Here is a 15,049-nt window from a genome sequence, read left to right on the forward strand (position 1 = left end):
AAAGCAGCTTGGTTTAGCAAATTTATGACTATATCATGGTGTTCTAAAAAAAATCAGAATAACGACAGTGCATGCGTTTTGTTGCTAAGCACTGCGTAGCAAAAGCGTAAATGCCTTGCCATTTCCCGAAAAGAAAGGACTGGTAAACTTGGTACACAATGTGACCCCTTGCGCAAAAGGTACTGGAAACACTTTCGTTGACATAGTTGGCAATAAACGTGATATGTAACGCTATAGCTGTGACATAGAGCTCCGCAGCTGGAATACCGTTCCATCTAACCAGAAACTTGACAGGTCACTGCAGTCTTGAGAAGGGGTATTTTGCCAGAACAGCGTCACCTTAAGTACAGCATAAGTTAATAACACTTTTGCGTTATCGGGAAGGACACCCTTGTATTTAGGGGATAGAAATGCTATCAGACAATGACGCCTTTGAGTTTAGTATTGTAATATTGTAACATTTGGATGCGGCAGACACGAACTTCTCGAAAATTTCTGAACTTTTCCAAGAATTGTCGCCTGGCGCAGTGTTCGTTGAACAGTTTGCTTGCCCTATGCGGAAGCAATGACGCTAGCGCAAAAAGTTATGATCGTTCTCATTCACGAACTGCCCCAAATGACGACGCAAGTGGCTGTGATCACACGGAAACCTTGTGCGATATGTTTGCAACGACTGCCACGGTTTTCTTTTCACCCTTTTCACTGGAATAAAGAAGGCCTATAGGGCAGTTTACAAAGTGCGGGAACGGCGAATCCGCAACAGACTGTTTGCCGAATGACTGCTAACTTTCTACCGATGCTGGCGGTAAGCAAGGGGTCATTGTACCGCGGAGAATATCTTGTTAATTGTTTGGGAACTACAGTTCTGGCCAAATCCAATAATGCATAAAGAAATTGGGTCCTCTCAGCGACCGCCGCCCTGAATCATTCCCGAAGTAGCAAAATAAACCTACAATTTAGTTCTTAACTCAGGTCCCGCCTTCTGAGCCTTGGCTTATTGATTCCGCAATCCTTTTCCCGATTTTCCCAATTTTACATTAGCTATCATTTCGAGAGGCAAAGCTGCATTTGCGGTGAGGAAGCTGACAAGGACATTTTGCAATAGCAGCCTGAAGACATGGCCCGCTACACACACTCTCTTGGTCTTGTTTCACTTGCCGTAAATCCGGGTTTGACACGCAGATTTTTTTTTTTCTTGCCGTCGAGCTAGGTCCGACAGAGGACAGAACGGGATAGAGCAACGCGGTACAAACAGGGAGAATTCATGGAAACTCATTGGCAACGTTGGCGTCATGTTTGTAAACGATTCTCGTTGTGGGTGGCATGGAGAACTATAGAAAGCTCGCACTAGCGAACAAGCTCGCTCCACGTTCGCGCAAAAACCAGCCCCCGCCTCGAAACGGACTCGCTGAGCTTCAGCCTCGAAGTTCTCTACGCTGTGCTGAACGTCAAGGTTCCCGGTGGACAGTCTGCAAGAAAACGGGCGGCTGCAGTGTCCGTCGAGACCACGCCCAGGTTCGTGTCGGAGTCGCCGTGTCAGCGCCGTGCCACGACCATGGAGATCAGCACGCCGATCATGATCACCACGCCGCCGACGACGGCCACTTGGAACAGGTACTCGCGCAGCACCTTGCGGTGGATCAGTTCCTGTAGCTCGACACCCTGGCAGTTGCGCGGGTCCTTCACCAGCATCATCTTGGCGAACTGCAGCGCCGTGTTGTAGTTGCCAAGCTTCGTGTGCGCCAGCGCCGTCATGTAGCAGCAGTCGACGGGCCGGTACTCGAGCTGAATCAGCTGCTCCATGAGCACGATGCCCTGCGAGGCGCCGGGGTGGCACGGCAGTGTTCAGAAGCATTGTCTACAACTGACAGCCCGCACCAGCAATGCTGAAATGAACATCTGTTACTAATGATCTGATGGCTGCGTGTACAGACGCTGGACAGTGAGGCCGCAGCTTCACATCGGATATTTTAGGCAGTGGTGTTTCCGCGGTAGCTTCGTTATTACTCAGTTTGTTCAGAACAAAAAAACACTACGGGGAACGCAGTAGTCAATTTTTCAAGAAACTATCGGGCTATGGTACGCGAGTCAAAATGTCAAATTTTATTACACATCCGGAAAGCGCCAAAGTGGACAAAACCGGCAAGAAAAACATAAAGAAAGAACATTCAGTGGCAATGCAGCGATAAATGTGAGAGAAATGCGCTATCATGACGTTGCATCTCTTTGAAGTTCCAGATCCGTGAGTTGATTTAAACCGCGTTCACTATATTTCACTGCGTTGTTCAGTAACTGCCTCTTAATGCAACTGACGGAGCTCTGAAACAGACCACCGTGAGTTGTACTTATATATATATATATATATATATATATATATATATATATATATATATATATATATATATATATATATATATATATATATATATATATATATATATATATATATATATATATATATATATATATAGATTGTATTCTGACCGAAAGCGTCAAGTAGGCATGCCTTACTTCCGAAAAGTTCGTCGTCTCTTTCTTGCATACGTGTGCTTAAATGCATAAAACAATGGCTTCCTAAAGAAGGAACTGAAACGCCAATGCATTTCGTCGGACACACTGAAAATTAATATCTCGGAACTGGTGCTGTCCAGAGAATTCGCTCCAAGTGGATACGCCGTGCGAACTCGGCGGCTCTAATTCGTAGATTGAAATATGTGGCGCTAAGTCATTAATTCAAAAAGTGAATTAGCGTAATTAAATTATTCAATACAACATTTCGATTTCTCGTAGAAGTAATGGCCACCTCATCGAGTAATTTAGATCAAAGGTTGGAATTGTGCTGTGTGCCATAGGCAATCGTTAAAAAATTGGAGGATGCTTAAGCTTCGCCTTTAAAAGTAGAGCGGTATAGCATTCAAAGATCCCTGCACTGCTTCTCATGTTTCCCGGCAACTGCAGCTTACGTAACCGTAATTCTTACCGGGAAACACTGGCGGCGAGCGCTTTGTACGAAAGAGAGTTGTCTGGTAGGAACGCCACCTCTTACGTGGGCCGATCTCCTGTTATTGTTTCGCGCATTTAACATTTCAGTCTGCGAAGATCTAACATAAAAGGCATGCGCTGTCGGTGCTTTTCTTGTTTTTTCCATTACATTTGTTGCGGGCTGTCATTCTCAAAATTCCGAGGAATAACTGTAAAGAATGAAAGACAAGGTATCAACAACTTCGGTGATAGAAGAGTGGTTGTGTATGCGTGGTTCGGACTGGTTATTCGTGAAAAGACTGTCACCGCGGGACGCCGACGCCGGATTTTCTGCGACATGGGGCCCCTTAACGTTGTCGCGTCAATGGGTGAAGCTAAAAAGAAACACCCTGCATAGCTGCTGCCCTGACGGAGACAGTTCCCGTTACCGAAACATTGGCTCCAGCGACATTGCTTCTCCTACCACGGTGGATCACTTCAAGCCTCCATTATCCCGTGAAATTGTGTCTTGTTTGGACATACGTCGATGACACGAAGAAAACTAACTCAGTTTCACTCACGACTAATGCTCTTCAGTTGGGACTCGCTCTGTTTACACGCTCGCGCACACTTTTACTCGCGTGATCTTAATTAGCGTCCGACTCGTCTATCGAAACTCATTTCGGCTCATACGGATTTAGGCTAATACCACACCGATTCATTCGGATTCATCCAGGCTCGGACGCGCTAGCGGCATTTGCCGACCCTGCATAGCCTAGGTGGAAAGAGGAAGGCGCGTGTACCTTGATGATGTCTGCCGGGAAGCGGCTGAAGACGAGGCAGCGACCGTAGTCGTACTGCACGGAAGGCAGCATGTGGCCGTGGTGCAAGTGCTCGTTGTAGCAGATCTCGATGCGGTGAAGCTCGTCAGAGTCCACGTACGCGTGCAAGAGCCTCTCGCAGTCGGGCGGCGCGGGACGAGACATGGCTCGCCCTTTGCTGTTGCTGCAGCCGCCGGCTGCTGCTGCTGCACGATGCACGGCTGCACGACCTTGGTGGGAAGCTGGCTCGCTGGCGCCGTCTCTTAGTGGAACAGCATCTGCCGGGCCGGATGTGCGCGGAAAACGATGGCGATGGCGATTCCGGACGTTGGCGCATACCCACAGTGGAAGATTGAAGAAGAAGCGGCCCGCTAGAACGATGGAGAGAGGGTGGGCAAACGGTAGTAGCATAATAATAGGAATATTAAACCCATATATTATCATTTTCTGCCTTAATATTTACTTAGAAATAAGGAATAAGAAGCCTGTATTCTGTCCTGTATTCCACAAGAAAGACAGCCAAGCAAAATGATGGAAAGAAAGAGGAGGTTGAAAATGAAGGGATAGAAACAAAACTAGCTTTTGATTATGGACCAAATAAATTTAGCATTTGCATCGGAATTTTACAGAAAGAAGAAAAAAAAATTTAAGTGTTATTACAGTGCGACAATCCTCTTATGTTACAAATGAAATCACACGTCAAGGCCTACACTCCTGTGACTGAAACCCAGAGCCGTAGCCTCGAGGGTAAGTATAATTGGGGATATTAAGTCAAGGAAAATAATTACACCAGAAGCCTTCGCGCGTACTGCTCGACGGATGATTGAAATACTCCTCAGTGTCATAGTCCGCTATTCTGGTCACGTGTAGTTAAATGCAACAGCGTTGACAGGCGTCTCTTAAGTTTACCTCGGTCTGCCTCACTGTTCAAATAAAGACCTCACTATAATTAGAGGGATGATGATAATGCATGTCCTCTAATGACGCAAGGGCCAGGCGTGGCCAAAGAGCTCCAGCACAGTATTCCTATAGTACCCACATTTGACCGGAGCTTGTGAGCGACTATCGCAATCTATTAGATAGGCTGGTACTTCTTGGAGAGTCAGAAGGTCGGATAAAGAAAGAAGGAGCGTAAGCCAATAGAAATAGGAGAGGAAGAACAAACAAACAAGAAAGCAAACAAACAATTTAGTCACGTTGGAGTTGAGATAAAGTGGAGGCAGGATTGGGGTCAGAAAAGGTGCAGAGTGCCGCTGACAACATCAGCGGCAGATCTGATTAAACGTTGAACTCAACAGACGCCGTGCCTATGCAAGCAGCCGGCATTGAGGGACGTCGCCTGATGTGTTGCACTCTTTGTACGACACTCACTGATTTTGTCGGTATTGAATGTCATGCCAACGGTATGCACATTTGCAACGCCATCCGCATTCCGACATATACGCATGAACGCAGGCCTATCTTTCTTGACTGCATGGGCTACGTTGCAGCCGACGTAGGCGATTCGGCGTAGGCGTAACGAATGAGCCCTCAACGCCGCCTCTCAAATATTGACAACTGGCCGAGTGGCCCTGAGGCTTAGAACGCACTTCGGCGACTTATCACGAGCGATGATCATCGAGCCAGTGCGTGTTTTGTGACAGCGAATAATCGCGCTATATAGTCTAGCTTTCCCGTTTTGGACGCCCACTTTTTTGCTGAATTAATAGCAACTCTCGCTCGCAACTAGCGATAAAAGCCAGAAAGAGAGAGAGACAGCTACACACGCGCGGAAACACGTCCCAGGACTCGGCGTTGCAAGAGTGGCAGTATTAAACTTTAACGACCCTTAAGGTTCGGGTAATCCAATGAGACTCGGGGGAATCGCGGGCGACTCGGTTAGATGCAGCCGTTCTGCTCCCGCTGAGACTCCGCGGAGTCTCGGCGGGCTTTAAAAGGACTTTATTCGATTTCTCGACAGGGCTCCCGAGCCCCAGACGTGTTTCACTCTGACGAGCGCGTCTCTTCGCGGCTGCCAGATGGCGTGGTAGCCCACTGGCTTGCGAATCGGCATCTGACTCAGCTTCGTCTTTCTCCTCTACTTTATTCCCGCACGTCCACAACCAGCTGTCTCTCTCTCTCTCTCGCTCTCTCTCTTCTGCTTCTTTTCTTTTTCGTGCGACCAGTACTACAGAAGGTTTGAGAACCACGGAACTTTGCGGCCATTTGCTATTGAAAAAGATTGGAATTAAATAGAAGTTGAAACGAAACAAAAGCGACCAGAACTACTTTCCCATCGTTTGGAGCACTGCGCAGGAGTTTCGAAGTGCATTTTACATGAAAAAAAAAAACAGGAAAGGGAAGGTCCGCTTGAAATTCTTACAGGGCAAACAGGGGGGGATGGGCGTACAGTTAAACTTGTCGGAGAATTCCACACGCAGTGGTGGAAGTGTTATTGAATTATTTTTAATGAATTCTCCTTAATATATCCCTGCGCTCGTGCTCCCTTCTTTGCATCTGGAGCGTGGTAGTAATGGAATGTCTGTTCGAGTCGGGGACTGTTCAAATTCCTTCGCAGCTTCTGCTTGGCTGCTACTCGTTATTGCACGTGCGGCTGGTGCTGTGGTAAAATTACCGGCGCTAGCTCGTCTTTTCTACTCGAATAATGAATTTCAAATCGCGATGGAAGAAGGTTCGAAGGGAAAAAGACACTACACGAGGTGCCCGAGGCGCCGTGTTAGAGAACTGACTAAAGTGAGAGAAGTGTAAAATAAACGAAGTCGCCGTTAGTTTTGGAGCAGGAATGCGACGGGGAGGGTTAGGGAAAAACGGAGAGGAGTAGAGGGCTGGTCAAAACGCTGACGCAGATGGCGCTTCCGCATCGCCTAATGCCTATGCAAGGCGAAATATGAACGCCTGATTGCGCCCATCATTCGAGGTGTGCCTTCGTGATTGATCTGTCAGACGAAATGTTTGACCAATGAGGCAACCAGGTGGGCAAACACGTTGCCTTTTCACGAGCGCTTAGATCTCGACGGCCTCCCTGTTCCCCACTCACTTTATCTTTTTCTGTCGGTCATACACCCGTTGTCCTAGGTCTACAATCAAATTTGTATCGCCTGTTTACAATAGAACAGTGCAGGATAAAACCGTCACCTTGTGTACCCAGCGCACCGTCTCATTCATCAAAAGTGCGAAAGGAGTGGGCCGTGCTTCACCGCATACACGCCCGCCGTGCCAGGAAGCGTAGTTCATTGTAGTTCATGTGAAGGCGTCGCGTGACTCTGGGAAATTGCCGCGACTTTACTGATCCTAACAGAACGGAAAAGCAGGTGTGGGCACCCGGTGCGGGATGGGAAAGTTAGTTCGCGTTCGCCCTGCAGAACGGCCAAATTGAGTTCGCTGGCGTCGACGCGAGAAACACGCTATATATATATATGGGATGCATATATGGATGTGATGGGAGGCAGATTGTGGACATATATATGTCCACTGGCGTAGCAACACTTCGCTTCACCAGTGCGAACGCTGTAATGCACAAGCATAGTTAAGGAGTTGGTTTCAGGGCTAAGAGTCGTGAATTCCTCACAAAGGGGGGCAAAGAGATTGTATAGCTGGGCGGACATTGTGTTGCTAAAGTCGAAAAATTTGCTCCCATGACGCAAGGTGTCTTGTTTTCGGAGGCAAGAGGAAAACAATTCGAGGGTTCTGTCGCATTTGTACTTGCTAGGACGAACATGATTAACACCAGCAAATGTTTTCTACTCCATTTTAGTAACTGAGACGAACGTTGTATGACGTGAGTGTTAATCGCGATAACAAGGCGCATCGTTGAAATTAATGGGTGAATAAATGACACGTTAAAAAGGTTGACGTGTTAGTCCGCGCGCAGCTTTTAAGCACGAGCTCTGAACGTAAAAGACACGCCGGTGGTCGCTGTTGGAACGTACGCAAAACGTTATGCGAAGCGTCGTAAAAGGCAGCTGCCGAAGCGTTTCCTTGAAAGTTGTACAACACGCGACTTGGTGATTACTGACTACAGGTGGCACAGTTAAGAGTTTTGAAGCATTGGCAACTCAAAGAAGGTAACTCTTGTGCGAATGAGCTCGCAATATGTAATAGCTTCTGTTGACCTTTGTTATGAAAACAAGTATAAATGCGCTACTGACCAACCGGGAAAATCTTGCCGTGTCGTGCTGAAAGGATAGCAAAGTCACGACGAAGTTGTTAGCCCAGCGAGCACGAGGCGCGCCGGAAACAAAGGGCTCATGGCTCTGCTCGACGACTTGGCTTTGTTTAGGTGGCGGTGTCGAATGACGTTATTCCAACTTGGTCCATCAAACATGCAGGCTTCCTCAAATATTTCGTAAGGGTGCGGCCCAGATGCATTATTCCAGGGGGGACTGCATGGGCGGCAAGACCTCTGCTGGACCGACCCGCTACCATTTCGCTCCTTCTCTGCTCGGAGGTCCGCCCTGTCATAGTCGCCGCACCACCCTCCCCACCTCCCTCTCTCTCCTACTTTCTGTCTGTGCTCTTTGTCGGGGCACTAACTGTTCCTGGATATGTGCTGTCCTTGGGCAACCTTGGGTGCCCAAAGTGCTTGAGAGGGCAGTGGCGTCACTTTCTGGCCGCAAGTAGCCAGCTGCAACACCCACCTTAGCCAGGAAAGATGAAGCTTGACTTGGGCCTCCTCGCTGGATTCCATTTCGTGGAATCCACTCACTGCGTGTTCCGCCCTTCATCTCGTCGTCTCTCGCTCTGGTGCACTGTTTCCTCTTAATTCCATTTCGCGAACTCCTATACTTTTGCTGCTGTGTCACACTGTAGCCACATGGCTCGTCGAGAAAAAGAAAGAAAAGAAGACGACACCACGCGCAGGGCAGAAACGGACACGATGAAAGCCGCCTCCTCCTTTATAAACTTCGTTTTTTTGTTGTTCTAGGCGTCCAACAGGTGGACAAACAGATGGACATTTCCTTGTGCGCGCTGCCTTTGAAGCTGAGTACTAGAACTGGTGCGTTGTCGCTGATGAAACATTTCTTTTCGTTGTTTGTGACGCGGAACTCGTCTCTTACAGTGAGTTTCTGCCATTTGATTCATTATTTAAATAGTCGTAAGGTACCTGCCGATGGGCTTGCCTCTGGGAGCCATATTTCGGGAGCTATGAATGAACTAGTCTTGCGACAGCGGTCTAATAGAGGATTCAGTGTCATACCGACACACTCTCGTCACAGACTGGTGTTGCAAGCAATGCCTGTTCGCGATGAAACTACGGCACTGCGATGCAAGCAGTGCGTTGTAGTTAAAGGTGCAGCGAACCTCAGGGCTAATCATAAATTAGAGGAATGACAGAGTTGATTAGAATGAAAAGGGAGAAGGTAACACAGCAAGGGAAGAGTCTTCTTGCTTTGTGACGGAGTCACACCTTTGCCGCAGAACGTTGCTCAATTGGCTGCACCTGAGAAGCTCGTTTCTTTTTTTTCGAGGTCAACTTTGATGGGCAATTTTTACATAATGAGTGATCGTGCTAGCAGTACTGACTATATCGCTAAGTGTTTAAATGGAGTGATACAGCGCTCGAAACTTTCGCAGCCCGACAGAGTTTGTGCGTCAAAAAAAAAAAAACATTTACTTGCAGAAGGTCTTCAAACCACTGCAGCATAGACTCTGACCTACGTTAGACCTACAAGCTGGACCTTTTGTACATGTCTAATATGCAACAGTGCAATAGGAGGGATAGTCTGTTGTTACCGATGACGCGTTTTCTAGTGAGTCTGTCAACGTTACCTCAATCTGAAGTTGTAGACCGATGCCAATTCACTAACCTGTTCTGAATTTGGACAGTGTTATGTTTCTTTTGCTGTTCTTATATGTATATGTGTATATATATATATATATATATATATCGTGAAATGGGGTTTATTGCAGCTCGTTCGAGGGATCGTAGGTAGCTCTAGATCACGAGTTCTAGCGCTTCGCATCAACAGCCCGAGCTCGGGTCTCGCACCACAGCGGTGGCAGTCCGCACTGTGCCACATGCATATTACCCACTACAATATATATATATATATATATGCTTGTATCCTTGTCTTTATTTTGCGTGTTTTCTTGTGGAACTAACAACGTTCAATCCTTACACAAGAGACACCGTTATGTAAGATAAAAGCGGCCCGGTGACATTCTCTTCGCATTACAACCACGTTCTTTGCTTGTCCTTCTGAGTTGGAATGTGCGCTCGTCTGATGGTGTTTTGCGGTTCAAAGGCACCGGAGGCCAAACACTGTTACACGCTATGAAACAGACACTCAGTGAAGGTCTGAGTGCGACATAGTCAAGGTAATGTCAGGAAGAAGATAAGGTTCGTGCTTATGATAAACACACACATAACCCGCAAAGCAGGCTGATTGTTCCGCATGCCGTTCCGCTGTTGCATCGTTTCCTGGCACTAAAGAGAAGGAGGCGGTGTTCAGGCACGATGTCAACGCACGCCTTAATGTGTCCCGCCTGCATAACCTCATCTATGAGACAATTTACTACATGCGTTAGTTCGAGGCGTTGACGCCCTTCGAGGGCTCATTACGTTGATTCATTACGGCGATTCGAATGCGAGGTTCCAGTAGCGAGTTGCCCTTTACGAATCCTTCAGGGTAAAATAAATAAATAAATAAATAATAAAATAAATAAAATAAATAAATAACCTTTTGTCATCCCCGTTCACAGAAACCTTGCTGCGTCGCGGTTATGTCAGATTATCACATTTCCGTATAATGATATCTTCGACCTATGCATCGCGTGCATCGATAGTTGGCAAGGGGTGTAGAAGGTTCTAGCAAAAAAGTACTGTGCTCTTAGTTCGGCGAGCGGCCTGAAGTACGCGTTGTAGCTTTTTATTTGAGGAAGCAATAACTGCTTTGTAGAATTCCACGGCAACATACGGAAACCATTTCAACATTGTGGTTCCATGTTTTCAGCCCCTAAAACTTCACGATTACTCGCAAAAAAGCATGTTATTCCTTCTTTTTTAAGGGTAGAAAGAGGGGGACCTCTCTTGCGGGTGGACACCGTTGCTGCCTTGCTCAGCACAGACACTTGGAACTATTCCGTAGTAGTAGGGGTGCCATCAACACTCGGCGTGCCTGGTTGAACTGTATCCCAAGTACGCGCCGACCGTGCTCTGGTTCGGCATCGGCAATTTGACGAGAACCGGCATGTCCAGCCTGACATAGCCGATTTGTTGAGTCGTTTTTTCTTTCTTGTTTGTGATCGAAAGAAACTAGTTGGCGCGAGAGAGTAAAGTGAGTTCCCATCAAATCCTCGTAAACAGACGAGGAGTAACGCCCCCGCTTTCTCTTTCGCCTCCTCCTTCGCAGGCTCAGCCTCCGCGATGACCCTCACGTACCTGTGCCTGGTCACCTCAATGCTGGTGCTCTTGCTGGCGCCGTCATGGGCGGATGCTCAGCCGCCCCGCTGCCGCGCACTGTGCCAGAAGGACCCTGGCGAAGACGCCTGCGAGCGCTGCCGGCTGAGAACCTTCATGCGCTTCGGCAAGAGAGACTCGTCCCGAGCCATCGCCCTCATCCGAGAACCCGTGCTCGACGTCCAGTCCGTGCTGCTCGACGACGATGACGACCGCCCGGCCCGGGCGTCCGGCGCCGTCGGCGGCGGAAGCTCGTCCTCTCGCGAGCAGCTTCTCCTGGAGCAGCCGGCGCCTGCCTCCCGCCCCAGCCGGGACCGCTACGGCCTGCTGCTCAGGACCATACGGGACGTCCGAGGACGGAGCGCGGACTAAGGAAACTGAGAAAAAAAAAAGAAGGGTGTGGCTCCGATGCAAATTGCCGTTGTTCCGGCTGTCGCCGGAACCTTCCTCTCTGAGCCTCACCCCACTCCAGACCCCGAAACGAAGCCCCTCCCCCAACCATCGCGAGACGCTATACAGAAGCGACGCGACGCGTTCGCTGAGCCCTTGAATCAACTCGCTAAGCGACCCGTTATTCTATAAATGGAGGGCTTCGCCCTCGCTGCCAGGAGTCACGAGCCGACGGCGCAGCTTCGGCTTCAGTGCTCCTGCCCGCTGTCTCAGCTGTCATTGTGTTGCTACGGGGCGGTCTTTTGTCGCCCTTGGCGAGATGTGCGAGAGGAGCCAGTTAGCAATGTTTTCAACCGTACGAAGTCGTTTGTCCAGAAACCAAAGCACAATGTCTTTTGACGATGTCCTTTGAGTTGTTTTTTCTCGTTGGTTTGTCCTCTTTCTTCGCTACAGTGTGATTAACCTGTACGTAAGCGAATATTTTACCGCGTGCGGCTAATCATTTTGCGCAGGAGTTCATAAATGAAGTAATATGCAAATGAAGTTTTGATCTCGTTGATGGGTCGAGATACACATCAGTCGTGCTAATAACATTGTCGTCAAGGCATCGCACAAGATTGACAATGCATGAGGATCTCTATGCTGCCAAAGCAATCATTTTAAGAACTGTCAAAAGCTTATGAAAAAATGAAAGGTTGTTTGGCAATCAAAGTGATTGTGAAGTCACTGGCCATGCTCGTACAGATGTGCTATCAGCATACGATATGCAACCTTTCGTCAATAATTGAAGTTTATTGAAGTCTATTTGCAAGTGTTCTGCAAAATGTCACATTCGCAGCGGGAGATGTAAGCATTATAATGTTTGAGGAACTTTAGAGACACATACTCAGGCCTCCCACCTGGGCAGATGCCTCTCAGATGCTTGTGATGAATTTAACTGTGGCATCTCAACCAAGCTGTTCTATAAGCAGTTTTCGGGTGATGCGGTCTGTATGAGAGAATTTAGGGGGGGGGGGGGAAGTTCTGGTGTGTTGAATGGTGACGCGACGTATACTTCTTTTCAGGGCAATATGACTAGCTGATTACAGTAATTGCAGAAATTTAAAGTGTTTTATTTTACACATTAGGGTTCCCCGATGGGGGAATGCCGATAATTTGGTGCACACAATTACCTTTATTTTTCCACCTCACATTTTCTCACATGAATGGTAAGCAGGTGGCAAAGCGAACTTGGTCGTGGAGTATCTTCTTTTGCTTCATGAGTTCAGTCACGGGTGAGGAGGTAATAATGCACTTTGTTCATTCGCAGGGTGCGTCCGCGTTGTACGTTGAATTTTGCAATAAGCACACAGTATTGTCAACAGATTTCAACATGCGTGCCGTATTCCGCAATGCTGTGATGGGGTTTATTTTTGCAAAAAGCGAAATTAGAATAAAGATGTGAAAAAGAGGCGAAAATATTTGTTCTGCGGTGGTGAAGACTGTTCATATTCTATCTTTGAAACTCGACTTTCGAGCATAAGCGCTTGAATGGTTCATGGAGAAAAACAGTGCAGCAGACAGCAGAAACGGAGCACGTACAATTTTATTGTTCGCTTGCTGCATACTGGTTTTACAGAGATCCATTATTTATTTACTCTGTAGTTATTGTATTTATATATCTATTCTATCCGTGTAACGGATTAGTTCATCGTAACTTATTTATCATTGTATTTTTTTCTTATTGAGTTGCTTGTACGCGAACGTAGTCAAGAGACGTAATAAAACGAGTGAGGACATTATCTTAATTTTTCCGTCTCATGTCATAAACTGGAGACACATGCCACCGCCGTTAGAAGAAAGGGGCCGATCGGAGCTGCTCTATTGGATTCTAACAGTTGTTACACTTGTCAGCTTTTCGTTGCGGATGCCATGTCGTCCCAAGAGTTAGTGATGAGATTACAAGATTCTCAGCTTTTCTTGGGATAATATCTTGAGCTCTGTGTAATAACTATTGGATAAGGGCGCAACATGGTTACGCGTGTATCGTTAGATGTGCCGCCAGCAATATTGCACTGATCTATTGAATTCCCATGAAACACAGAAATACTGCTGCCAAAAGCAGTATTGAATAACGCCTTTGGACAAACAAGATGTTTACACACTCTCTGATCTCACGCAAGAAGGGCTTCATATAGACGTTAATAGGGCACTGCCTACAGTCACGAATCAACACATTATGTACCAGTAACTAATATTTAAGGTCAGTGTGCGGTCATGTGTATTTCATTCATAACACAAACATTTACTTAATTCACAAGAAAATTTCGGCTAAAGTAAATTATGAAGCTCTTCCTGAACATGATGTGACAAGTGATGGGAATAACATGGCGGAGAAGCTCGTTTCCTCGCGACTCTTTATCTCCCATTGTTTGACCACTTTGCTCGTTTGTACGAGAAAAACAACTTATTTATGAATTGTGTACATAGTTATTTATTTACGTGTTGTTTCTGTCACATCCAATGCTTTTCGCGTTGGCTAATTTATTGGACGATGCGAGCCTGGAATTATGTCATTTCTCTAGTGTCTTTCAACGTGAAGGTGGCATCGTTGCTGGGTGCCTCACGGCACGTTTATAGTGATTTCTGCCAAGTTTCGCCTTGCAGTAGCCAATATTCGGCACACGCCGATCGTTGCTGGGCCAATAGCTGCAGCAGCGAAAATGTATTCTGTCATGTCGGCAGATGATATTGTATTGAACTGAACGTTGCAAATGAATGAATGAAAAAAAGTACGCACTATGCCAGTGCGACACAAGATTCTCTTTTTTTATTTTGTTCTCAAGCTTTATTTATTTCATCGCCGAGACGGAAACTAGAAATACATGAATAAAAACACCCTTTATTCTGGTCAATCTCGTCTGTCCTTTTTCAACTCTGCTGCGGACTCTCGAAGGCACATGGCCATAAGAAAGCACAAGAAAAAGAAAGCAGAGGGGGTCCAGAGGATCAACTTGACTTTGGTTGTCTAGTGTCTATTAATTTTAACTTGTGAATAAACGATGCGAAGGGCTTGTCTTGAGCTACAGTATTCTACTCATATCAGCTGCTTCAAATAACTTTAGCGAAGGCCTTTTATTTTGTGGTTAACCAGACACATGAACCTTCTTTTTAGTCTGAAGAGAATGCGGGAAATAAATATCATGTTTTGCTAAAGGCTCAACCTGCAGCAAAACCTGTTTTACCCCACTAACGAGCTTTGGGAGAGAGCCTTGGCCAGCTCCGACCTCGAGGATCAGCAACGGCTGATTGCGAGGGCCCAGGACGCGGCCCGAGCTCAAGGCATTCTGGAATGAGGACGCCTCTCCAAAGCTGCATTTACCTAATAAAAATGTTTATTCTCTCTCTCTCTCTCTCTCAGAACCATTTAGGTTCTGTTAGTGTATCTTCGACGGCAGAAAGTAATGCTTACTATAACTTAACAAATGTGTGGGTTTCT

The 15,049-nt window shown here is 46.9% G+C and overlaps 2 protein-coding genes across 2 annotated transcripts in view; one reads left to right on the plus strand and one right to left on the minus strand.

Annotated features, from left to right (window-relative positions):
• The window catches only part of LOC142578929 (uncharacterized), a 35,510-nt gene extending 21,045 nt beyond the window's left edge, over positions 1-14,465 (plus strand). Inside the window, exon 2 of the mRNA XM_075688635.1 lies at positions 11,135-14,465. Within this exon, the coding sequence (XP_075544750.1) occupies positions 11,149-11,553 (405 nt within the window). The 5' untranslated portion in view covers positions 11,135-11,148 and the 3' untranslated portion in view covers positions 11,554-14,465. The remainder of the gene's footprint in view (positions 1-11,134) is intronic.
• LOC142578180 (mitochondrial fission 1 protein-like) lies at positions 1,537-3,947 on the minus strand. Its single transcript, XM_075687582.1, has 2 exons — positions 3,765-3,947; positions 1,537-1,815 (listed from the first exon to the last, which is right to left on the minus strand). Exons 1-2 carry the CDS (start codon positions 3,945-3,947, stop codon positions 1,537-1,539), a joined length of 462 nt encoding a protein of 153 aa, XP_075543697.1.
• Positions 14,466-15,049: the final 584 nt, after the last annotated feature.

This window comes from Dermacentor variabilis, chromosome 4, assembly GCF_050947875.1.
Source record: "Dermacentor variabilis isolate Ectoservices chromosome 4, ASM5094787v1, whole genome shotgun sequence".
NCBI lineage: Eukaryota > Metazoa > Arthropoda > Arachnida > Ixodida > Ixodidae > Dermacentor > Dermacentor variabilis.